At 41.5% G+C, this 25,963-nt stretch overlaps 1 protein-coding gene across 2 annotated transcripts in view; it reads right to left on the bottom strand.

The window, feature by feature from the left end:
- alcamb (activated leukocyte cell adhesion molecule b) overlaps positions 1-25,548 on the bottom strand; it is a 44,012-nt gene extending 18,464 nt beyond the window's left edge. For both annotated transcript variants that reach the window (XM_005739292.1, XM_005739290.1), the window contains exon 1: positions 25,239-25,548. In XM_005739292.1, the coding sequence (XP_005739349.1) occupies positions 25,239-25,299 (61 nt within the window). In that variant the 5' untranslated portion in view covers positions 25,300-25,548. The remainder of the gene's footprint in view (positions 1-25,238) is intronic.
- Between the last annotated feature and the right edge of the window lie 415 nt (positions 25,549-25,963).

Raw genomic sequence — 25,963 nt, forward strand, 5'->3', positions numbered from 1 at the left:
TGTGTCTTAGTAATAAGACACAAACCACTCAGGAGACAATACGAAGGTACACTGCAAGCCCAGCAGTGTTGCAAAGGTTATCACGCTCTCTGTATAATAAACTCCTTGCATTTCAAATTCAAATAGACATTATGAATATTCAAATAAAGCCGCCGTCAGTGTCTCTGAGAACTTTAAAAGAGTCTGCATTAAGGGAAAAAGCATTATCTGTGCAGATTACACTGTCGCACAATGAGAACTAATCGCACATGTTGAGTTACAGAAGACAAAGCTCCTGCTGCTTGCTGAGATAAGGTAATCCTTTTGCAACAAAAGTAGGTGAACTGAGCGACTTCCCGTTGACAAATACACACAAGTTTACACCGTGCATACCAATCATCTGCTTGTAATCATTGTCTATATGATGAGGAGGATATTTAACATTTACCACTTCCTTATGGTTTTATCTTGTTGGTGTATGTCTGAAGACAGTAATAACAAGTTTATATAATATAATACTTACTATATCCAGCACTGTGCAGCGTCTTTAGTCATCACACATTTGTTTTAATTTCACTCCCAAGCAGAAGCAAAAATTCTCCAACTTTTCTTTGGACACGGGCTGCTTTTTCACTAATTTTCGGTCCAGTTTCAGCATAATGCTTTTAGTTTGTTTGTTTAAGCCACTTAACACTAAGCTATGAATAATCCAGGCACTAGAAGACACATAATTCCAGTTCAGCCAGTGTTGTGTAAACACAGGAAACCTGGCAAAGCATCAATTTTAAATTGTATCTTTGGGACTTTGTTACCAGCAGCCAGTCACAAAAACACATTGTTTGTTCCCATTTTGTTTTTTATGTCAATCTACGATAAATGCCAAACATAACGCAGTTTGACAGACATATGTTGGCAGGGCGTCCTTAAAATAATTGAGAAAACTGGACAGGTGACCAGTATCTGTCTTTAAGAAGGAAATCCAACAGGGACCCTGCACAGGATCTGGCCCTTCAGTTGATCAGTCTACTGCTCACTGAAGCCTCATCAGAAGTGATGTCAGTGGAAGCGTAGCTGTCAAGAAGCCATTCTTAAGGAAGTGAAACAGGGCAAAAGGGCTGAGGTGTGCCAAATCACACAAGAACTGGACTGAAAGTCAGTGGCAACAGGTCTGATGGAGTCCAACGCTGAAATTTTTGGGAGGTGAGTGTTTACAGCCATCTGTAAAACACAGTGGAGGCTCTATCGCAATTTGAAGCTGCATTTTTCAGCATGGCAATGATTCCAGACATGCCGCCAATGTAGCAAAAGCATACCTGATAGATCAGTCATTGACTGGCCTCCCAGAACCTAGACTGCAACATTACTGAAGCAGTGAGGTATCATCTTAAAGAACTTGGAAGAAAGCTGCCTAAGAGTTCAGACAATGCTGAAAAATAAAGGCCATACAAAGTATTGACCTTTTAGATCATTCGAATTGTACAGGCTCAGTTTTTGCCTCCATAGATGCACTGCATGAACATGTGTGTCTATTTCCCAGTTTCCGAGCAAAATACAAAGAAATGAGGGTGACTCAAGACTTTTGCACACTTTTGCACAAAGAAGAGAGTTTAGCAGGAGACTAAAACATTAAATGAGGACATATTTCATGTCATAAGTTATATGGGACACAAGAACCAATGTACATTTCTTTAGCAGAAATTAATTCACAAAGAAAATCCCCATAGCAGAAATAAACAAACACTAATTTGGGGTTTTGATGGGATAGTGCTGTGTAGAAAGTACTACTCCAAAAAATTGCATTTTCTGTGTCAAGCTCATAAAAAAAGTCGGTTTTGAAGGCTGCTTAAAAGATTCAGTATTTCTGGGATTTCAGACTAAAGCTATGAGTTAAAGTAAGACAATATTCTAGTGCACGTCATTTGGTAGTTTTACAAAAAGCATTACAGACTTTTTAGTCTCATCAACCACCCCGAAAAACGCATTTGCTCATCTGAATTTGAATTTCACTGTACTTTTTTCTCTTTCTTACACTGGACATGAAAAATTAGCTGCTACTCTGGCAATGGTAACTCAAGTAAGAGACAGGCGAGTGACAGAGACAGGAGGCAGCACCGCAGGAGATACTTTTATGTTCCTGATTAAGGCGCCTCTATTCCCGAGAAGAGACAGGTGACGACAGCTCAGATATAAACTCACCAGGGAAATCAGCAACCTTGCCGCATTAGTCTCTATATCCCTGTTTTGCTACCTTATGCCCTCCTATTTGTGTGTGTGTGTGTGTGTGTGTGTCCCTTTGAGCTGCAACAACCAAAAGAAAACCGAGGCCCAAACTTATTAAGTGCTGAAAATGAGGATTGTGCACTGAATGGGGATCCCATGGCGCATGTCCACAAAGACTTGATGGCAAATAGCCTTGCTTCAGAAGCGGTTCAGTGTGAAGGGGCAGACAGAACCACTTCAACTGGATCAATAATACTCGAGGAAAGGCTAGATTCTTATAGTGAACGCCGTTTGCCTAAGGAGCAAGAAATCAAAGAAAACCTAACCTCCCGTGACATTCTGCCTCTCGTCCTTGTCTCTTCTTTAATAATTTAACAAGTGCTGAATTTTGATTAGCCATATTAAGAACCTCAAATGAGAGAGATCACCGGTTTAATAAGCTCAAACTCTCATTACTCGCTATCGTGAAAAATTGCCGCAACGCTTCTGTCACACGGAAAGGTGTCAGAAGGACCACCGTGGTCCCCAAAGAATCCTTGTAGATATTTGGTAATAAATGAGCTTTGCAGGCTGTTGTTTTGCCAACTCTTTCACCGAGTACACACGCTCAGCTCGTGCGTTACTGACTATGACAAGCACATGACTCTATTTAAATTCTGCTACAGTATCAGTTCACGCCGAGGAAGCGTTCCAGACCAGCTAGCTGTAGAGAGATTTCTTTAAAAAAATAAAAAATACACAGCCACATCCTCACTATCTGCGTCTGTCTCTCTTGAGGGAAGGGGTGTAATCATGTCACTGATGGATAACTGACAGCACAGCTTGCACAACATCCCTCTCGCACAGTTCCTCTTTTTGTTGCAGGCTGAACCACCTTTCCAAACGTCAACAATGCGTGCTCTATAATTTAGCTTTTTCGTTTTTTTTCTTCTTAGCTGTAATTGCCTGTCACTGTCTTTATAGCATAAAACTGAGAGCATCAGCTTCTATTTCCTTTCTTCTTTCTTTTTTTTTACCACACTGGCGTGAGCCCGTTGGAGGGGAAAAAAGCTTCACCTCCAAAGCTCTAGCCGCTTTAAGGCATCCATTCCTTTCCATTAGACTGACGGCATCTGACGTGTCATAAAGTCAAATGCTGATTTTAATTCTTGGACATGTAAATGTTAGTCAGACATATTGTACTAACCTGAGATAATGTAATTAACTTAATTACATTCTTCACTGATGGATTTTTGCTTTACCTTGTCAAATAAAGGAGCTTTCTCTCAGAGTCTGCCTGTTTGCAACAAGTGCAGCACGTCTTCTCTAGTGTGGCTCTCACAGATCTAGAAGACGGACGTACCTGTCGTCAGATCCACATTCTTTCCTTTGAAATCCAGTTATATAGTTACAAGTTTGTGAGAAAACAAGGCTACTTCTCTCTTAAGAGAGACTGTCTCCTTCACCGAAGCAAAAAAGTGCTCTAATACATGAAGTCCAGCAATGATACATCCACTTCAGAGTTAACGCTGCTTAACAGCAGCTAACAAAGGCAACAACACCAGTGCTTATTAACAGTATTGCTGTCAATGATCAGAAGTGAGCTTCTCTTCAGATTCCTTTCATAACGTTTTGACTAGGATGTACTTTAATTGGCAATACATTGACATTAAATTGGGAGCGTGCTAATGTAACTAAATATGACCAGATAAAACTACTGGCCTGCGCTGCCACTCTTTCAGCCTTTGAATTATTCAGTGTGAAAGGATTGATGACCACCTTCAGTCACAACTAGACATGTCACTGCTACTCTAGTTGTTTTGTCAGTCGTGTTACAAGCATTATTCATCAAAATGCTGGCACTTTTTTGCGTAATCCCCCAAAATTTGGTATTTAAGTTCAGAGCTCAAGGTTACACTTCAGGCCTTTAACATTTTAATGAAATCAACAAAATCCACACGTGCATCTTACATGAAAAAAAAAACAGCAAATTATTACAAATTACTAAACGAAAGAACATTGTGGTACTTGTGCTTGATAAACACCGGCAATTATTTATTGATTATCACACAAAAATTACTGGATAATTGCTATTTTCTACAAGTAAGCAGCAGGTATGAATTTGTTGAAGCACTTTGGGTTCGACAAAAGCTGTAATATGAGAAATGAGTGTTTGAGAGGTTAGGATTTAGAGCCATTTTTCTCATTTATGAAGCGCCATCTGTTTCAGGGCTCAGAAAGCTGCACAACACCCTAAAGATATGGCCCTGTGTCTCTTTGACCTTCAACGGGGCATAGAGGTCTTTCAGAGAAGAACCAATCTGGAAGAAAAAGGTCCATTTGTGGGCAGAAAGACTCGGGACAAAGGTTTCATTTTCTGGCAAAGGTCCCCAAAGGCTCTGTCTGCAGTTCAGCTGAACTAGGCCAGCCTAGTCTCTTTTGTTTTTAATAAGTGATCCACTCTCTATGGATTCTTATCTACAAGTTCCATGAAAGACGTTGTCTAAAGTCTAACACATTTATTAGTTTTATGATGGAGAAGACTCTGCAATATTGTTTGATATTAATATAACACTGAATCGATGCATGGCCGTGCCTTAGGATGGGAAATTAGTCTCAAGAATAGCAGGCCAATTTATTTTCATGCTCGCTAGGACATGTTCTCAGTGTAACATTCAAAAATCACTTTGCAGACCCGCGTTAAAAACTTCAGGTATCCACATCCAGCATTCAGACAACTGCAAACCTGTCACATTTTCAACTAGTTGATTATTCAATGAAACCCTTTAATTGATCCAGACTCTTCAAAGTATGAGTGTTCTTTTTCTCATCATACGTAACAGTCAGGTGAATATAATAGAAGTTCTGGATGACACATGGAGATTAAAGCCCTCACAGTTGACCACAAGAGATTGCAGAGGGTGGTTTTTCCACTTTTTTAAAAAACTTTTCATCTACTAAACCAATTACGGATTGAAAAAATAATCAATAAAAAAATCTTTGCACTACCAAGGCTGTGAGCCGTGCTACAGCACCCTCGACGCCTCCAACAGGTGCAGCAAATTTCAGCCTTCTTAATGAATCTTTGAGAAACAGCGAAACCTGGCAGATCATCAGAATCACCAAGCTGCTTCTGCAGTACTCGTGATGACAGCCCAAGTATGTTGGCTATTCGTTTGCTGACACGAGAGCATTAAGCCAACAACTGGATATTTATGACTTGATGAAATGTTTCAGGGTGAATTCTGAAAAGATACTTTTGGGAGTATCACTAATAAGTAAGACCAGTTTATTTCCTGCCCTGCCACCATACAGTCGCTGCAAACGACACTTTGCTTGTGAATATGCCGGTGCATTTGTGTCGACTGTAGCATGCTTGTTATCACATCATCGCTGCTTTCGTCAGGAAGGAACAGCGTTTGAGGTTGTTCTGCTGCTGTGGCGTCTTTGATTTGTTAGTAAATTGCTGCTGATGGGTGCATTTTTATCATCGATGTCTACAATGTCCTTTGAGCTTCTCCACGTGTGCCTAGTTTATTTTCTGTATGTTGTCTGAAATGATTATGCTTTCAAAGATCAACATTTTTTTTAGCATTAACTATATGGAAAATTTTGCTGGTTCAAACTGGCGTGCTAACACGTTCCAATTTCTTCTTTTGTCCAAAACGCACCATTTTAGTTTACAATACCACGACACAAAGAAGATGATTGGTGTAATTATTTTCTTGAAGACAGCTTTAATGATTCCATCGGCAATGTGTCACAGCACTCATCTAACGTTACCACATTTGTCAAAATAGTTGCGCATTTTCTGTTGGCCATCTAATGATCTAATCAAGTGATTATGTAGCTGTACATCTGACAGTTGTTCAAAAAAAAAGAGGCTCTCATAAACCAGACTACAATAAAAATAGATTAAAAAAACCCTCACATTTACCCAGCCACTGAGCAGAGCCATGTTTGTCACTTGAGAGCAAAATAAGCCTGTGCTCTGCTGAGGAGGAGGATGGACAGCAAATGGAGAATTATGTAGAGTGTGCAACACACGGTATTATTAGTCCGAGTCTATTAAGCCTAATGGCTCCCCTCCTTCACCTCAGCAGCATGAAAACATTTTTTAGGCCACTGTGCTCTAAAAACCAACAAAAGCACTAATGCTTGGCAAACAAAACAGCCGATTGAAGAATTCATGATAAATCTGGAAATCTCTGCAGTAGATGGAGAGAGGTCTTCAAAACATAAGAATGCACAGATGATGAGCTGACCTGAAAGCTTCAAGGCTCTGGCTCCTTTTTTATTATTATTATCATCGTCATTATTCACATTACTGAAAAAAAAACCAAAAAAAACCGCAAAGTTCACCATCATTACTCATTATCCAGTGACATCAACGACTATTAGATAGAAAGATAAAGAAATGCAAGAGCGTTCGCTACACAAAACATCATCAAAATAAAGATTAAACTGTTCAAGGGTGACATACAGGTTTAACCTAAGCAAGTTCATAAGTCTACTCCATCTGTGACGTGCGAAAGATGAGAATGCAGCTTGGATTATGGAGTATATTGGAATATTAAGTGTACTGTGAAACTGGACTGTAAGCTATATTGCTCAGTCTTAAATGGATAAATAAAATAAAAGAATTATAGAAGCCTTCTAAACTTAGCAGCACTGCGATAATGGCACATGACCACATCACTGGCTTAGAAGTTACAGCTTCTGAAAATAATACAGTCTGGAATTAATTCAGAAAGGTGACAAACAGATATAAAAGATCTATTAAGAGTTCGGCAATTAACCTGAAAATTATAAGAGATCAGCCTTTTTGAAGCTGCAGCCTGCATGCCAACAGAGAATAACATCAGGTCACTGGCGGTGGCCAAGTGTCATGGCTGTGTTTTGCAGGTGGATCTTTTGTCTCTTGGCTAACCTGATTTACACTCCTCTCCTGCCAGATATACAGTGTAGCTTCCACGGTGAAGCATATTTATTCTCTACAGAGACATATAGTCAGCTTTCTCTCCCCCTCAAGCAAAGAAAACAATGTTCAGCTGCTGCTTCATGTGTGGTCAACAGACACCCACAGAACACAGCAGGCGGGAACAGGGCTAATGCATTGCCTGCAGTCTCACCTGTCGAGTCCCCATTGTTCCCTTATGACTAAAAATGCTGGCTCCATTTTCTCTGGTTTCAAATTTGTCCTGAGGAGGCCCCGGTACCTGTGCAGGCCTGCTGCTGAGGGATCAGGTTGCTGCCTCTGCCTCTCATCAGGGATCGAGGCGAGAGAACAAAGGAAGAGACGAGGGCCCAAGAAGGAGGGAAAGATTTATTTTGTTTTCAGGTGTTTTAATCCACTTGTGTAATTAACGACTGGCTCCCTAAAGAAGCACCACGCTGCTGAAGAAAAACCTTTCATGTTATAGATCTTCGATCTTTTAAAGCTGCACAAAGAAGGTGATTGTAGCCACCTCTAACTCCTAATTTAATGCTTCAAATTAGCATTTGGTCTTTTTTGGAGCTGTGATGACAGAGCTGAGCGCTAAAGTAGAAGCTAACACAAGAAGCTACAACAGGTTTTCAGTGCACAAATACATACAAATTAAATACTGAAATTTGAGACTTTTCAATGGCTTGTTGGCCAAACATGAAGCCATAATGCATGTCTTTTACTTGCATGAACAATGGTCTAGTGGTCCAACCCTGTGACTTCTTTTAACTGAGATAACCAGCTATAGTCACCTATGTGGCATCCAGCTGTCAGGCAAAGCACGATGGAAACTTGAACCCTTAATATAAAAGTGACCACCCCACTTTGCTCCACCATGAATAGCTTCAAAAGATCAAAACAGCATTTTTGTGTGTCCCATGCTGTAAAAACTCCTGTGAGTCTCAAGTGGCCGTTTGAGGAACTGCAATTGTTGGCGCTTCCTCAATGGGTTATTTTTTTTAGCCCCGGAGTTGCAGCTAACAGCCAACACTCTTTATTTACAGATGTTATTAGTTTGGAGATTTGGTTGTTATGTTTGTTTGTTTTGTTCGCTCTTCGAATTGACTCTAAGTGGGCGGGAGTCAGCTGGAAAAAGATGACGGCAAATATTTACACACAGGTTTGAGCAAGCTTTAAATGAAAATGTCACACATGCTACATCTGCTGTCCTGATGATTCAGCTCTAATTGCTAAACTCCAAAAACATTTGTAATTTTAATCATTTCAGTCAATCAATCATGAAATATTATATTACCAGCAGTAACCGAGTGGGAAAAAAAAGAATTTGCATTGTGGAAGTTAATTTAAGAGTGCCACCTTCTGGGTAAACACCACACGAGTCGTATCATGTCTTGCTTGCTCGTGCTTCCTACAATTCCCGGAATACCTGTTGATAATCCTCAGAGAACAGGTGCAAACACTCTGCACCAGCTGCGGGTTATTCGTGTAGGTGGAACAAATAGCAGCGTGAGCGCCGAAATAATTAGCCCAGAGGACGACGCGAGTCCTGCTCCACATCTCAAAATGCAGGTTGCCTTGTGACTGCATTGCATTCTGGTCCATTAAGGACAATTGTTTTTACTCTGTTTCACTCTGTTTAACTAATGAAGACAGTGTGTGATAGTGAGGGAGTGAAAAAGGGGAGCATATTTCCTGTTGATGTCTCAGACAACAAAAGTTTTCCATTAAATCATTAAATTAAAGTGAGTGCGGTGGAAAACGCGCGGTGTGTTGTCGCACTCTGTGTTTGACCTGTGATCCAGTTAACGAGAAAAACATTGAACTGAGCAGCAAAACAGACAAAAGACAGCCAGAACCAAGTGCACGATGTCGGGAGTTCTGCACAATATAAGCACATATATTACAGCACAAATCAGACTTTTTGCATCATTATTAATCAACTATTGAGCTTTGAAGCTGGTTGATGAGAGACGTAAAGATTTACACCATACAAAGAAAAAAATAAACATGAGGAAACTGCAGCACATTCTTGCATTTTTCCCTTTGATTAGTCAGTGAGTTTAATATGAGAATCTAAAAGAGAAGCATTGTCATATATTTAAATTAATTATGGTCAAGTTACTCTAAAATGCCGTCTCATTCGAGCACCAGTGACAGCACAATCAAAGCAGATGATCCAGCTTTGATTTAGCTTAAATTGCTCTCCTAACCTTCAGTGAAGACCTGTAACAAAACTAATATCTGGGTTACAAAAAAAAAAGAGTTCTTGTTGGTACTGGGAATTGAAAGGCACATAAATGTTTCTAGAAGGCTCAAAGACATTATGAAGGAAAACATAGGCACCTTTTTATATAGCATATCTGTGACACACGACTCCCATTATTGGCAGTGTCAGAGTCATTTTTCTCAGCGCGAGGCAGATTGCAAAGATAAAAGCACATTACAAGAGTGGTGATTATCACTCTAAACGACTTGCCATAAGGTTGCCTAGAAATTGATCTTGTGGCGTGATCGTTAGTCTTTGAAATGTTCTCCTCTACACACTCGACCACACGAGCGTCCGTAAAAACCTCTTAAAAAATGTCATAAATTGCGTCAGCTGACGAGCTGCATGGGTACGGGGAGTGCTCTTAAGACTGCAGCGGGCTCGAGCGAACGGGTGGTAAGTGCACTCAGAAATCACATCCATTATGTTGTGAATTATGTATTTGAGGGGCGCAGGCCACGGGACCTGAGGGGAGAAGTGGTTGTGAGTTGCCTGCGGGCAGACTTGGGGCAGATCAGAAGAGAGCTCACTGTCCTGACTCCAAACATCCGCCATCAACTCCCATTAATGACGTACCATTAAAGGCAACATTAGGCCATTAACAAAGCACGGCCTCAACGCTTGCTACTTATCCATTAACCCCTCCTAATGCAACTCGGTGCCTAACATTTTGGCAATGACTTCATTCTTCTGTTTCCGGAAGAGCTTACATTAGCTCACCCAAGGGTCTGGCTTTGTGAATGAACAGACTGGATTTTTTATGTTCCCCGTCAGCAGGAGACGCTATCAGAAGCCCTAATAGATCGGCAAGTCTCGACCCTGTCACGATGACCGTGTTTCTCAGGCAAGAAGTTTAAAAACTCCATCACCGTGAGGATATTAAAGTCCTCCACCGCACAACCTCTCTCCTCTCTCTGCTTTCAAAGTCATTTTCCTAAAAATAGACATGGCCTGCAAGCAAGTTTGCCGGACAAAAGGGATTATCGTATCATTTCTACCCATTAAAATGGAAAACTGGCCATTTCCGACCTGAATCTGTCTGCCATACAGATAAAGCTTATTTTAATTAGGGTTGTGACATGTGGAAATGATCGCACAACACCTCGAAGGCATTTGAAGAGGCGTAGGGTCAAAGTGAAGCATAAAACCTTTAAAAAAACGGAAAAGAATTGCATTTAAACACATTTAAGACTCGAAAATGAACTGTTCCTACAGTGAAGTTCAACATTCAGTTTTTCATTTAAAAACACAGCAGAAATGTAAGAGTTTATTTCAAATGTTGCTTTTGTGTAGCGCGCAGCAAGGCTGAAGTCTGTTAACTCTCAATCCAGGCAGTTCAGACGTGTGATTAGAAACTAGTCATTCATTTTTAATTATTTCTGAGCCATTTAAATGTGATAACATTCTCATATGCCAAGGAGCCTTCAAACTTCATTAAACTGAAGGATCCTACAAGCATTATTGAATTTGTCCTGCTCGCTCATGCCTAATGATGAGCTTGCATCCACACGCAGCAACTCTACTCCTAATCACAGAGGCTTTGAATTTAAGTTGGCTAATCGTGCACTTGCTGAAACACTAATAAGAGTCTTTCTATTTTATTGGCCTAAAGTTGCGCTTCGTTTCAAATCCAAAGACTTTTTTAAAATCTCTTGTTTCTTGCCAGTTGTTGGTCCCTTCCATGCTGAAACACATGGTAGTTTTACAAGTGAAACCCATGTATGGTAAAGAATCCCACATTTACGCTGTGGCTAAGTAGTAGAAATAACATGAGAGGCAACATATGTCCTGAAAACACCATCTGCAGTTGCTGATTTTCAGCAACTCCTGCTAAACTCCCGAATCTATCGCAGCTGGGATAACAGGTATTTGATCACATGGTTCTTACGGTTACATGCTATTTCGCCTGCGTTTGAGATGAGGCCTGGATAAGCGGACGCGGTTTCTCCGAGGGTAGGACTTGCTTTTAGAAAACTTTATTTTTAGCCCATTTAATTAAAATTACAGCCCTTCTTCCCCTCTAGCGCTCACAGGAAAGTATAATCAGCCCAATTAAGGCTTCAAAATATAGTCACACGGATAATTAAATAAATGTTTACAGTCTAATAAAACAGATTTAAGCTTTAAAGGGGTGAAGTGATGGAGGCAGCAGTGAGTAGCTCTTCACATTAATGAGTAGAGCGAGCTTTGAATTTACTGACAAGTCTGAAATGATATCTGCAAATCTAACCGCAAGGAATGAATCCTCAAGTTCTTAAAACGTCCTCGATTTTTCACCCCTTCCGAGTGAGAGGTGTTAAGAGGGAGCTTTAAAATATTCCCGACACATTCAAAACAACCTTCTTGACATCAAAGTGCTCGTCGTTTCACCAGGTCTCTTCAAGAGGTATCACATCAGACAGGAGGTATCAGGTTTTTTTTGCATACTGGCCATAAACCTGCCAGCTTCGCTCGCCTCAAGCAACTGAGCCAACTAGAGCAGGACTGACTTGTAGGGTAAGTGTCTGCTGTCTGGACTGGAGGCAGAACATCATTTGTAATCAGTTTTATTAATAGCATAAAAAGGTCCTCTGGAGTAACAGCATGCTGCAACGGAGGGGGAAAAAAGGAAGCCTGGCTGGTTCTGGGACAGGTGGCCAATTGAGTGAATACCAGTTGGCAATAGCGGTAAATAGTTGGCAATTTTGATAGGCAAGTCACTGTCTGTGTGATTAGTCAAGTTAAAATCTGCTTCCAGCATTGAAGGTTAAGGACTTGCTGCTTTTCTCAGTTTTATGTACATGTAAATCGAATATCTTTGGTGGAGAAACACGCAATCTAAAGATGTCACCTCGAGCTCTGGAAATGTCAGTTTTTAACATTTTCTTCAATCTTATTAATCAAAAAAAAAAAGGAAAATTCACAAAACATCTAGTAGTGATGTGACATTTTCTAACAGTCACTTAGCCCTGGCCAAGGCTTAAATCAGGACTACAACTACTACTCATTGTCACAATCAAATTATGCTTTTTAATTAGATTTGTTATTATAACAATTGTTTTGTCCATGAAATGTAAAAAAAAAAGCAACATTTTACTATAATATGAAAGAAAAGGGAGCACTGGTATTAAATATGAATTATCAAAGTAGATCGTTTTTAAATTTCTGCCAGTCAGCTAAGTCAATTCACAACTTCCCTCTGTTTTGTTTCGATGTGAATAAATATCCTTTTGCTTTGGAGTGTTGGCTCATCGAACAAAAACAGCGTTTTGGGTTCTGGGAGCATGTGAGGTTCTTTTGCCTTTTTATTGCGACGCATATTAATGATGAAATCACCAATGCAGCTCTCACTAATACTCATGTTCAGCAAATTACATATGCAAACCGACATAACCCAACTGGAGGGTCAAGATGGAAACATCCACTGAGTCATCAGACTAAAAGCATCCTCATTCTAGTAATTAATTCAGTAAATTATGATCTTTTTTATTATTATTTTGAATTATTACCCCAGCTGGCTGCTTCAGATTCCACTATTTACACAACTGCAATCAGCTTTTGTTCAAGTACCCGCCTGCCTGACTGCCTGTCCCACAAGTGCTCCCTCTCCTCTAAAAGCAGCCCCACCCAGTCCCAGCCCCCACACCTCCCTGAGCAGGAAATCCTTTGAACATTTGTAGCCCATTGATCCTGTGGGAGCAGTTGTGTTTACTATTATGCCATCTGTATGACCATATTACAGTTTCAGGTGGTGCCTGAGGATACCAATCAAACCTGCTGCCACAACACACCCCTCTTGAAGCATCCTGGCAACAAACCACACACAGCCTCTCATGGGAGCAGTGAAAAAAAAATTTAAAAAGAAGAGGGGAGACAAATCAGGCCAGGAATCATACCTTTTCTACGTGGGTAAACAAGAATGCATCCACTTATCGATCTTAAAGTGCCTCATTAGATGCTGCATGAGGCATGGCCTAATATTTTCCCAACTCAAAATGCATGATGAATAGAAATATGTGCAGTGCTTTTATTATTGCATGAATTTAATTCACGCCACCTACTTTCCGTATCAATAATGTATGTCTTGTTACGCTGTAAACAACAGAAAATATTAACAGGTAGGTATTTCCATTTGTTCGGCAGATGGTTTTTGTAGCTTTCATCTCTGGTAATTGCCGCGGTAAGGCTGATACTTTTATATTAGTTGGGCAAAGAGTCGTGTATGCTGTTGTGCACTCATAATGACAGAACTGACCTTCTAACCCTTCATTGTGAAACAGAGCAAGCAGTGTTCCCCATTCCAATGAGCCAAACAGCCTGGCTGGTATTAAGAGGGCATGACGGTTTCAACTTGTGTCCTGCTTCAGGTTTTGACTCTAGGGGGGTCGTAAAGCCTCTGCTGGCTAAATAGGGCGGAGAGCAGTGGGAGGAATACATGGAATGCAGATAATACATACAAAGGATTATGTACCTGCTTGCACATCAAGTCTGTGTGGTTTCACGTTTAATACCCCTGGACCAGCGTTCACTTTGATGGAGGACTGTGAAAAGCTGGAGATTAGCATTATATGCAAAAAATTCACCTACATTCAAAATGCATTTTATCTTTTGTCAACGCAAGGTCACCATTAGTGTTATACTTCTTTTTTGTTGTTGTCTAAAGACACAAAAGATAAAACTGTCACAACAAGCCACATCTGATTCTTTTGTTTGTGCCTTTTGTTTCTATGAGATGAGATAACCGCTCTTAGTTGATGTAATTCAGTATATGTCACAGTCATCTTGGTTACAAAGGACCTTTAAGGCATAATAATTTCATTAGCGGTGGCTATTACATTTTCTTCTTCCATCATGGCATGAGGAGAAGCTATACATCAAGCTAAGTGCTTTTAACCATCCACCCTACGGTTGCAGTGCTTCCCACCCAACCTCACTCTGTTTCTTGTCCTGTGCGGTACATCCCAAACAAGCGCATAAAAAAGCCCTGCAGATCTGTCAGATAGTGAGATGTACTGGCAGCAGCGAGACATCCCGCTTCACAAAAAAAAAACCCTGTCAATAAGCAAAAATGTGCCAACACCTCTTCTGCTACTGAAAGGTGTTCAAAATATGAGCAATGTGGCCCGGAGAGCTCATGAACAAAAGTCTCCATGGGAATGTTGTGCACAGACTATCCCCCTTCAAGCAAAGTGAGTCAACACACTGTTCAGTAAGACCTCCAAAGCCATGTGCTGCTTCTGCTTCACGGCCAGACAAAAACAAGGTTTCGGGGGTGAAGGCTTCCCTTGAAGTCCAAAAAATGATTTAAAACTGAACAAAAACACCGGGCTTGTCTGTACGTTGCTTCGCCATTCAGTCCTGATATATAGAGAAGGCTGCTGACTTTCACCATCTAATGTCAAAAATACACGATATCTTTGTCAAATACATTTTGTGTTACATATTCTAACTAGCCCTAACCCTACTGGCCTCTTACGCATCAGCGTGTCTGCTGCCCAGTATGCACCAATCTAAACTGTTGTTTGCATAACATGATCCAGGAAGACAATTCAGAAAAGGTGTTGTGAAATATGTAGTCTTTACAATACTGCAGCACATGTAGCAGAGTAGCATGACAGCTGGTGTGGAAGCAACGGGTACCTCCATAAAGAACTGCTAAGTGGTTTATGAAATATGCACAATGTAAAAAAGATAATAACCTGTCTTTTGTCCTCTTCAATATATAGTAACTTCTACTCCAATTATATATATATACTGTATGTATAAAGAATACCCATGCAGGCAGTGATTACTTCCTAACGCTCAGTACTTGCATTGGTCCCAATGAACAAGTATCTGTAAGGCTATTAGGTGGCTTGAACTTTTGATGGCACAATCTTCTCCAATGGACCAATATACAAATGATCTATCTAATACGGTCCTAAAGCCAATATATTTTGACTTTTGACTGAGCAGGAAATGGGAAATTACTCATACACTACACTATATGGACAAAAATACTGGGCTCCCTTCACACTACACCTGCAGAAGCTGCTCAGCCGTGGAAACCCATGCCACGAAGCTCGCGGTTTCTGATGTTAATGCCAGAAGAAGTCAGCAGAGCGCTGGCGCCTTTTACGCGCCATGTGGCTCAGCACCACTTTGTGCCTGAGTTGCTGTGGTTCCTAAATGCTTCCATTTAGCAGTGATACCACTTAATATCTAGGGGGGGGGAAGAGATTTCACAAACTGACTTGTTGGTGACATCTTATTACAGTACAATCGTTGAATTCAGTGAGCTCTTTCGAATGACTCAATCTTATAAATGATTGTAGAGGCAGACTGCATGGCCAGGTGCTTGATTTTATACACCTGTGGTTATGAGGCTAAAAACACAAAACAATTAAAAGATTAAGTGCAGCCCAATGCTTTTGTGCATGTAGTGTCTCTTTGGTGAATCCTTTCCTTTCTGTAATGCGCCAACAACAGCAAAGGGTGTTGACAAGTATATAAAGAACTATTATTTGTGCTAAACACCTGCTGGTATTGTTACTATGAGCATCGACGTATGTTGATGTATTTGGGCTAAAGCACTTCTAAGCTTCGTAAAGGCTGACAAAAAGAAAAGGCCTTTACTGTCTTCAGTTGTTGGTAATATAAAGAACATGCATATTAGGCGACGTAATGACCTGTGACGAAAAAATGCATTACACAAGAGACATCACAAAAAGAAATATAGCCATTCAACCATAATATCTATACAAATGCTGCCCCAAGGAGAAAGGTAACAAAGTTGTCCAATTATTAGAAAGCCACTGGGAAATATTGTAGTCTGAACCAATACGCCTGTAAAAACAAACTCTGGCTGTGATGTTGTCTTGGTTTAGCGCATCCATAGGTGGTGGCTCTGTTTATAAATCAGCATGCTCTGGCAAGCCCTTCACAATAAGACAATCAAACCTGAGATTTTCATGAAAAGGAGTCGAAAATCCATTCAGCTTCAACCAAAACATCCCAAACCTACATTCTTAGCTTTTATTTTCAGCTCTCAATTTTTTATTTATTTCCTTTTATAAATTTTTTTGCTGTTTGACCCTGAACATTTAAATGAGATCTTGGCATCATTAAAAGAGGAAATGATGTATTATCTCTTCTATAGCTTCTACTTGTATGATGGAGGGCAGGAATGGCAGGGTAATGGTTTCTGGCATCTTCATTATTCAAAATTACACACTTCAAAGCTCATTTAGCAACATCCTCATTCTATAGGCTAGCCAGCAATAGCAGTAATGCAAATTTGTATGTGACAAGGGCCAGTGTTAACAAGCTAATAGTGAGTTTACTATTAAATATCCCTGCTGTTTTCCATTGTCACCACTTTACAGCAAAGCCACAGTAAAATTAAAAGTGATACATGCAGAGAATTTAGCATTTAGAGGATAAGTCAAGTCAATTATATGTATTTAAACTGTACCAGTGGGATATTTAATGCTTTGAAATTCTCTCCAGCAACACAAGGCTACTTGACCTCTTAAGTCGTCCCATTAGAAAATTAAGTACTGCATCCAATTACCAGACAAGCATCTCTTCACCTTCCTCGTAAGGTCTGGCAGCAGAACAGCCAAATACTTAACAGCAAAGCAGAGCATTTTATCACGAAGCATCTAACACATCAACAAGTCATGCATCAGCGAAAGCATCGCTTGAGGGGTAGCTGCCACACAAAAACCCACCACTTGACTCCTATGAATAAAAATTGAAGCTGAATGTCAGGAAACATTGCTGCAATTGCAGATGCATTAACAAAAAAAACAGTTTTGAGTAACATACTGTAATCTGGTGTGAGGATTACAGTTTTTCTAACTTTTTCCAGGCAGCTGCACATTAGGAGATGCATGCCCAGGGGTCCAAATACAAGTCTCAACTGGAACACATACTAGAATGAAAGAAGGTCTCAACTTTAGAAGGGAAATCACAAGTTCCTCATTTCATGGACTGATTTATGTTTTAGGATTTCCCTTTATTTTATTTTATTTTTTTATAATTCAGCTTATAATTTCAGTAAACAGTTTGAAATGTTTATCTTCCATGTTTAGCTAATTACTTCAGTTTGTCTAATTACTTTTCAAGTGTTAAACTACCTCAGGTTTCAGCTTGGCAGCCTCGATGTGTATTTGACAAATCAGAGTAACATTAAGAGGATTTCTGAATCTTTGTGCACTGGAACTTTTCTCATTAAGCATACGTTAGTTCTCAGGCACCGCAAAGCCAAACTTAGCTGCAGTTCTCGATATCAGTAAGGATGTGGTTACGCTGATACCATTCAAAAATCAAATTGGTTAACTCTTCTAAGAGGTGCTGTTTGAGTTGCTGTTGCCTGTCCAGTGTTGCTACACCTCTGCAAACTGCTTTTCAGCCCTATTTCATACGAGATCCTCTGTTCAAGCTGGTTCTGACTTATTCAGTGTTGTATCTGTTATCTACTCCACATATGCAGGTGGAAAGGAGGGGAGGTCCCAGAACAGTGCCAGGATGGTTGCCGAGTAGCCTACTAACATTACTATGAAATATAACCATATTAACATTAACATTAGCTGCTGTCTCAGAATGACATAACACAATGATACTTTTTCGGATGAACAAATCTGGATGCTGGTATTTGCTTGTGCTGCTGCTTTGCTAAATTGGAAGTATTTACTCGTTGGGTATGAAAAACATGTTAGCATGTATGTTTTTACTTTTACTATCACCCATCTCTTACGGGGTCACCTAGTCACCTACTTCTGCGTTTAGTTTTTCCTGTGCTTGTGGCCATATTCTGTCTTCTTCAGCATGTAAGGACAGTGTACACCTTGTAGACCTATGCTGCCCCCTTCAGCTCTAGAACAATTGCAGCCTTGGTATGTGTACTGCCTGTGGTACCTACAGTAGCTTATGGTAACATCTCCTAATATGGTTGTTCTATATCCGCGGTAATACTGGTATATATTTTTTTATATGATATAAAAATATCTTATTGCTATAGCTATGTGTTTATGTTTCTTAGTGTGCAGAACAAGAAGACAAGCCCGGGCATGTCTGAGAGCGAGAGGGATGTGTCCGCTGCTGTTGAGCAACATCATCGAACAGAGCACAGTGCTTTCCAAATGTGCGAAAATGTTCCGGTTAAACGTGGAAACAACAAACCTGTTTCACCACTCCAGGCAAAAACACATTATCAAAGGCAAGCCAGTCTATAAAGGAGGGGAGCGACCCAAAACTAAACAAATAACTCCACCGAGTGTCACCGGAGCACTCATTGTACTGCTTCAGTGACACTACATCAGTCTGCTCCACTGCTCTTCCTGTGAGAGGAAAAGCAATCAGTGGATTGAAATAACTGATGCATTGACACGGTGGAAAAGCAGCTGGTTAAAAAGGTCAGCCTAAGATTATTATATGACACTATTGTACAGGTCCTGATGAGTTACAAGGTTAAATTACTTTAGTCATTGTTAAACAAGAGTATTAAGAGGTTATTTTATACTTTTACTAAAAATTTCCAGAGAAACACTAGCTAGGCTACATTTGACTCATGCTGTGTCACTGGATGTTGTTGCTATATTGCTGCTGCTTCTGGCACCTTGTTTTAGTAAATTCACAGTTTGAATATCAGGATCCCACTGCAAAAGAAGGATGGAAAATGATCCTCATTTACTTACACTTATTAAACATTTACAACATTTTTCCCTATCTCATCAGAAGTATTTTTCCTGAAATATCGTGATATAAGTTTGAGCCTGTATCGGCCACCGCTAACCCCTACGAAATAGTGCGAGCCGAAATCCTCCAAAGAAGATCTTTACAGAGATACCGACCATTTTTAAGAACAACCTGAAAATTCTTTCATATAAAAGAGTAAGGTACACATCTTAGAAGCATGTGGTACACTGTTATAAAAGGTCCATGGTAGTCATCAGTGTAATGACTCATTGGTGACTCAGAAAGATCTGCCAGTCGTTTAATTTTCCTGTTGTTTGATATTAAACACTGTCAGAATGATGGGCTTTTAATTCCAATCACAGATATGCTGTTGCTATCCTCTGTGAAAGGAAGTCGTCCCTGAATGGGAACTCCTGTCTCCTTACAAGTTCAGCCATAGCAGCATGTAATCAAAGATAGCTTCAGGCACTGCAGACTGCTGCTGCAGTCTGTGAAGGGAGGATGGTGGACATCAGCACAACACAAAGAAACAGCTTTTAAGATGGCGAGAATGTGAATACTGAGGTCAAATGCAGACAAAACCTCCCTGTTGAGTCCCAAGGGTGGAACGTAACCGGGAGCAGTGCAATGTTTCATGACTGGAAAACTGCTAAACAGCGTCGGAATGAATAGAGTAACTTCTCAGTATTGCAAAAGAGCTTTGGAGCCAACAGAGGGTGATTCAGAAATAAATGGGAAGACAAAACTCTGTGTCGTTTTATTAGTGGCCCGAGGCTTGGAATGAATGTTTCACCTTTAGCACAAAAGCTGTGTCAACCTGTCTGGCTCCCTTGAACCGCAGACAAAGAAAAAATATAGGTTTGATATAACAGAAGCCTTCTATCTTGCTCAGTGTCTCTTGTATATATAGAAAGAAGCAATGAGGTTTTATGAGAGTGCAGGCATAAATATCAGAGGTCCATCACTGACCCCCTTTTAAGGGCAGGAGGGACATGTAGCACCCATGTGGTGAGACTCTGCTGTCAGTGGTGCTGTGGCTTTGTCTTTCTTTTACCTACAGGATAAATTTGAATAAGGAAAAAGTAGCCCATTAAATGTAATCTACAAAAAAACAAAGGACACATAAGCAGCCACCATGTGGCTTCCCATATATATGTGTCCCTTTGTGGTAGGTCAGCTCATTAACATCACAGTTAATGGGAGAGGGGGTGCCACTCAAAGAATTCATTAAAACAGAGCAATAACGCTAATGGAGGATTTGAACAAAGATCCAGGCCCTGTTAAAGATGGGTGTGGCCACAGGCTTTTCAAATGGAGGGGAGACGCTTCCCCCCAGTCAGGTTGCACATGTGAAGTGCTGGGACCGACAGCAGCAACTCTGTGCCCTCTCTGAGGGGTGTGTGCTGTTCCATATTAATGACAAAGACAGCAGCGGGAGCAAGAAGTCGCTATCATACACTCATTTGTTTAAAAAGAGCAAGCGTCACAATACAGTCAGTGGGAGACCACAGGAATCCAGTGAAAGCTGAGGGATGCTTCGATGACTAAAGACCGAAACAACCTCACTTTTAGTCCCCGACCCAAGGACCAATCTGGGGTGCCACTCCTTGTTCACCAAAACCACGAGTGGCTTCGTGCACATCAATGGGGGCTTTCCTGCATAAATAAGGAAGAAGCACCACTGCATTGCACAGTTATCGCTCTCTCATGTTGTTAAGTCTTCCTTTATAACTGAAACAATGGAACTGTGGTGCCTCTTCTCAGATAACAAATAAACCATTATTTAAACGACAGTGACAAACAAGAGAAAAGGGGGGAAATGAGACATTAATCTGTCTGGTAAAGTATCATAAAGACTCCTCTCACTTTATTTCACTCAGTGTAAGCATGCGAGTTGTAAAGCGGAATGTATAAAAAGTCAATAAAGTGCTAAATTTAAACAATTTTCTGAACCTGAGCAGTTAATTGAAATAAGAAATGGACAACTGAAAAGGCAATTTTGGCTGAGATTATAAAAATGGAATATATCGCACACTCAGGCTCTGAAAGTAGGGCAAGCCAATCACCAAAGTGTAATTAAGATTCACTTGCTGCTGTTTTACTGATAATCCCTTGTGTAAAACTGTCACAGGCGAACAAAAGACCTTTTTCCTCATTGAGTCATTGCCTGAGAGTGATTACTTCTGCCACCCAAGTCCTTTCATTTTCTCAAGGCAAAGCCACTCATACATCTCCCAGCTTGGCCAGTCCAGCAGAGAGGGAATTGCTCTGTCTGACATGTAGGAAGCTCAGCATGTTCACGCACTCACCCATATTTCTCGACGCTGTCGCGCTACATCTAATCTGAAGGTGACGTTTGTTTTGGCAATCACATTTTAGAAGGAATTAAAAGTATTGCAGAAATCTTTAAGTGAATAATAGGACTGCAATTTGAAAAAGTTATCATTAAGCTTAGAGACGGGAACAAGCTGTTCTTGCGGCAACTGTACACACAAACAGGAATCATAAAAAGACCACCCCCCTTCCTCCCCGCACTCCTCCACCTGTTCAGTGTCCTGCTGGGGGCCGAGAGAAACCAGAGTGTGGTTGGAGTGCGCCTCTGTGTGTGTGTGTGTGTGTGTGTGTGTGTGTGTGTGTGTGCACCGCTGCAACCCTCTGCGTGAGGGGGGCAGAGCAGACAAAGACCAAAAAGAAATTAGTATTACACTGTTTCTATCGAACTGCACTACATTAGAAATACAAATAGCCAAGCTCTTTTTTGCACCACTGAGCACTAAAGCTCTCGGTGTACTGTATGTGGGTAGGCTCAATGCACCACGCCATATGGTACGGATGCACATTTGTCATAAGCATCGTTTCTCTGGGGACAAGCTAATGCACCGGCCTGGTTTCTTAGAAACTGTAACATCCAAAGCCTTTTTTTTTCTTCCTCTCACAGAAGTAGAGCAGGTTAATGATCGCCTTTTATGTGAGCTTTCCTAGTTTAAGATTTGCAATGAAACCCTGCTCTTTGCTCTTTCGTGACACATCAAAGACTCTAACAGCTTTAATTTCATCGTAACCCTGGGTTATTTTAAGTTTCACGCAAAACTTCCATCTTTATTTTTAGTTATTTTGGAATTTAAAACGTCGTTTAAAAAGTTGTGACTGCTTATTCCAGAGAGATCCTCACATTCCCGCTATAAAGGCCTGCTGCCAGGGGCGCTGTTAGGAATTCTGCACCCCCCGTTGGGAAGTGACACTGGCCTCTCCACCATAATGCGGCTCTAATTTACAGTATGACCTCGCCTGTCTAAACGGCCCTCTCTTGTTTGAGGAGCCCTTTTGTTTTGTTTTTTCCCCTCCTCTCCATCAGCAGCAGCAGCAGCTCTGCCTGCTGCTCAAACTTCCACTTCTTATTCTGATCGAGACCCGAGGAGCACATGATGCACACAAACAAGCGCACAGAAACCCAAGTCTCTTGTGTGAACATCTGTCTCTTTCTTATATCTCACTTGCTTTGTGCTTCTTGGGTGAGTAATAGCATCTGCTTCACTTTATACTCAATAAAATGGTCTTTTTCATCCGAAACACAAGAGCACTAACTGTGTGATACCAGAAAAGATTCCACTTCACACTTTGGCTCCACACATACGACTGAGAGTCCTTTTGAGAGACATTATGAGACACCAAATACGGGTTAAGCATCCAGCAGGATAATAACGTATAGATATCTCTTTTGGGACTATTTGAAGCATTCCTATTATAATAAGTGAGATATATTATGGATGAATGGAAGGTTTGCTCCCTTTATTGGCTTAAGATGTTGCCAGTCAGATTACTCCTATATGATGGTCCAAATTAGGCATTTAAATTTAGCAGATTGTCTTCTTTTCCCATGCATTGGCTCTACTTTGATTACAGAATGGGATTATGTTCTCTACATTTGCAAAAACGTGGCCATTTCCAGATTTTGATCAACAAATGGCTCAGCCACTCGAAGAGATTAGGCCTCAAATTGACAGCAAGTGAAGTGCAGATGCAGGATTTCTATTCAAAGCCATGATTCGCTTGAGTTGTCGTCCTTCCCTTCAATGCATCTGAATTTTGCATGAAGGAATACAATACTTTCCAAGTCACAAAGAAATCTCTTTTCAAAGGAGAAACTACCACAAGCAGTCTTCAAACATCGAGAGGAAGCCGCCTATAAACAAGATGAGACGTGCACAAGCGCCCAAATGAACACTTGTACAAAATCTTACATGTATCTCAAACATACAATTAAAGCTGCTTTCTTTCTTTTTTTCTTTCCTCAGGAATTAACATCAAAACGTTCAAGAGACAAGTCCTGACACAACCTAGTTAGAGATGAAAGAAAGGAGAGTGAACCCATCTCCGGTGAAATTGGGTGACCCCTTCACCCCCTCACCCATCCCTCAACAGATTAGTCCATTAGCAAAAAAAAAAAAAAAAAGGGGAGAGCCCCACTTGCCTGACAAGTAATACCAGCTGTGGCACGGAGCACTGTCTGTCTGTTCAGGAGGGGAGGTGAGGAGGGTGGCGGCGGTGGTGGTGGGGGAAGGGTGGAGACAAGGCGGTGAACAAAAAACAGATGCATCTTTCTGGAATATTTGTTCCAGGACTAATTCAGGACTCTCTCCCCCCCTTCTGTTGTGTCTGGTAGCAGCCATGGCGCGGCCTTCAGCGAAGCAAATATAATAAAACACAGGCTTGTTTTTTCATTACAAGTATTGATGCAGTTTTTATTGCAAATCCAAAACTCAATAAACACCTTCAGGCAGATTCTGCTCACACTGAGCAAATTGGCAAAAGAAAACCGGACAAGTTTCGCTTCACCTTTTGCCCTCTCTCCTTCACGCCAACTGTGGTCTAAGCAAACACGCATGTTTTCACCATCACTTGAGGCCACATGTGTAAATACGCAGCAGCGTGGACAACCGTAAAGTCTGCCCTCATTACCCACTCAGAGCACTCTCCTCCAGTGCTCTGAGCACACGGCACTGCAGCGGCACAGCCGTGTAAAAACACTTTAAAAAGCCCATTCGTTTCCTCTCAAACAAACCACCTGAGCTTGACTGATAGGTGCTGTATGGTGTTAATTTACAACAACAGGCGCCACCGTTGTGTGACGAGGTGAAGGGGAGCAGGGTGATATGAGCCACTCCGCCTCTTTCCTACCCAAGGAAGCACTTGAAAGCCTATGGATTTGCCTATGGCCTGGCTGAGTGACACCAACACATGGCGCTGCTACCTGTTGGCGTGACAGAGGAGACTGTATGGAAATCTACAAGCACACTACATACCACGCCCAACATCAAGAGCACGTTCTCAAAAAAAGAATCATCCTTTGTCATGGTTTCATCACCTTGAGGGAGGGAATAGCGAAATCATAAAAATCCAGCTTAGAAAAAACACTGAAAGCACAACAGCTGCACTGAAATCACACAGAAAGTTCCAAATTTCTCTGCTAAAACTTAATCACTTGTGCAAGCCATTACAACTGCCCACATCCCAGTGTAATTACTGGAAGGAGCCTGTCAGAAGTGCTTCCCTCCACCTAACAGACAGCCCATAATTAAAATAAATCATACAGGATGTGAGCCAGCATCATTCTGCTCAGCAGCCCGTGTTAACAGAACACACACACGCACATAAAAAAAGAGACACGGTGGTGGTTATGACATCATGGCTTGAGCACATGTTAACACTGGGTGAGGATGACCACCTCACAATGGGCAGTTTATAGAGAAGAAAAGTCACTTTTAAAGACATGAGCTGAATGCGGAGGACAGTTTTACCTCGAGGTGAGGAGTTGTAGGAAACTACTTAGTAATTAATTTTTTTTTAAACAGATTACATACTTAGGTGGTTCAAAACTTAACACAATGGAGAGAGGAGGCCACGAAGTTTGTGGCTCATAGGAAGCCCATTTAGTTTCTTTTCTTAAAGAAAGGGGACGTGTTAGTAGCCTGGTGAATCACATGCTACTACATAAAACTGTACTGCAGGCTACTAACTTATAACTACGAAACACCCACATTCCTGTTTCCTTCTCTCCCCGGGAATGTGATCGATAAGCCCGGGCTGAAGTTTTGGAGGCACCTGCGTGCTGCAGGTACGGGACTTTCCCCTCGTACCTGCGGCTTCCAGCGCCACAGCCGCCCGCTCGGTGAGACAATAGCTTACCTTGGCTGAGAAGCGCGATGAGGAGGAGGGCAGACGCGTAGCCGGCCGACAACAAGTGCATCCTTGCGAGTTTCACAGATCCTCAGTGGGCTCTTCCAGAGGTTTGTTCAAAACGCACACACAGTTTGGTTTGAGTTTTTTTGTTTTGCGTGTTTTTTTGGTGGATTGATCTAAATCGTCCTCGCGAGCCTGGTGCTGCACAGCCGCAGTTTCACTTCTTTTTGGCTCTTGTTCCAGCGTGGCATGTGCTCGCCAACTCGCGCTCGCGTCAGTTCTGGTGGAACAGGTAATTGTGAGGGGCTCGCGGACGAGCGCGAGGGCGGGGGATACTGTCTGCAGCTCCGCCCCTGAGATGCCGCCCCCATCCCTTCTCCCTCTTTCCACCCACTCCACCTTCCCCTCCTGAGCCAACCACCCTCCCACCACCACTTCCTCCCTTCCCCTCCAGCAACATCCTCCCTCCCCTCCTCCTCTTCCTCCTCCTCCTTCACCTCCTCCCACACACAAGTGCACCCCACCCCAGCTCTTTCTTTAAGACCCCCCTCATGTCTCCCCTTGCACCCCCCACCCCACCCCTCACCCTCCTTCTCTCATCTGAAACTCCTATTTCCCTCAAACCCTCCCACCCATTCTCTCTCTTTCCAACAGTCACCACCATCCTGACTTCACACACACACACACACACACACACACACACACACACACACACACACACACACACACAC

Source organism: Pundamilia nyererei, unplaced genomic scaffold (assembly GCF_000239375.1).
Source record: "Pundamilia nyererei isolate P.nyererei 1_Seehausen unplaced genomic scaffold, PunNye1.0 scaffold00091, whole genome shotgun sequence".
Lineage (NCBI taxonomy): Eukaryota > Metazoa > Chordata > Actinopteri > Cichliformes > Cichlidae > Pundamilia > Pundamilia nyererei.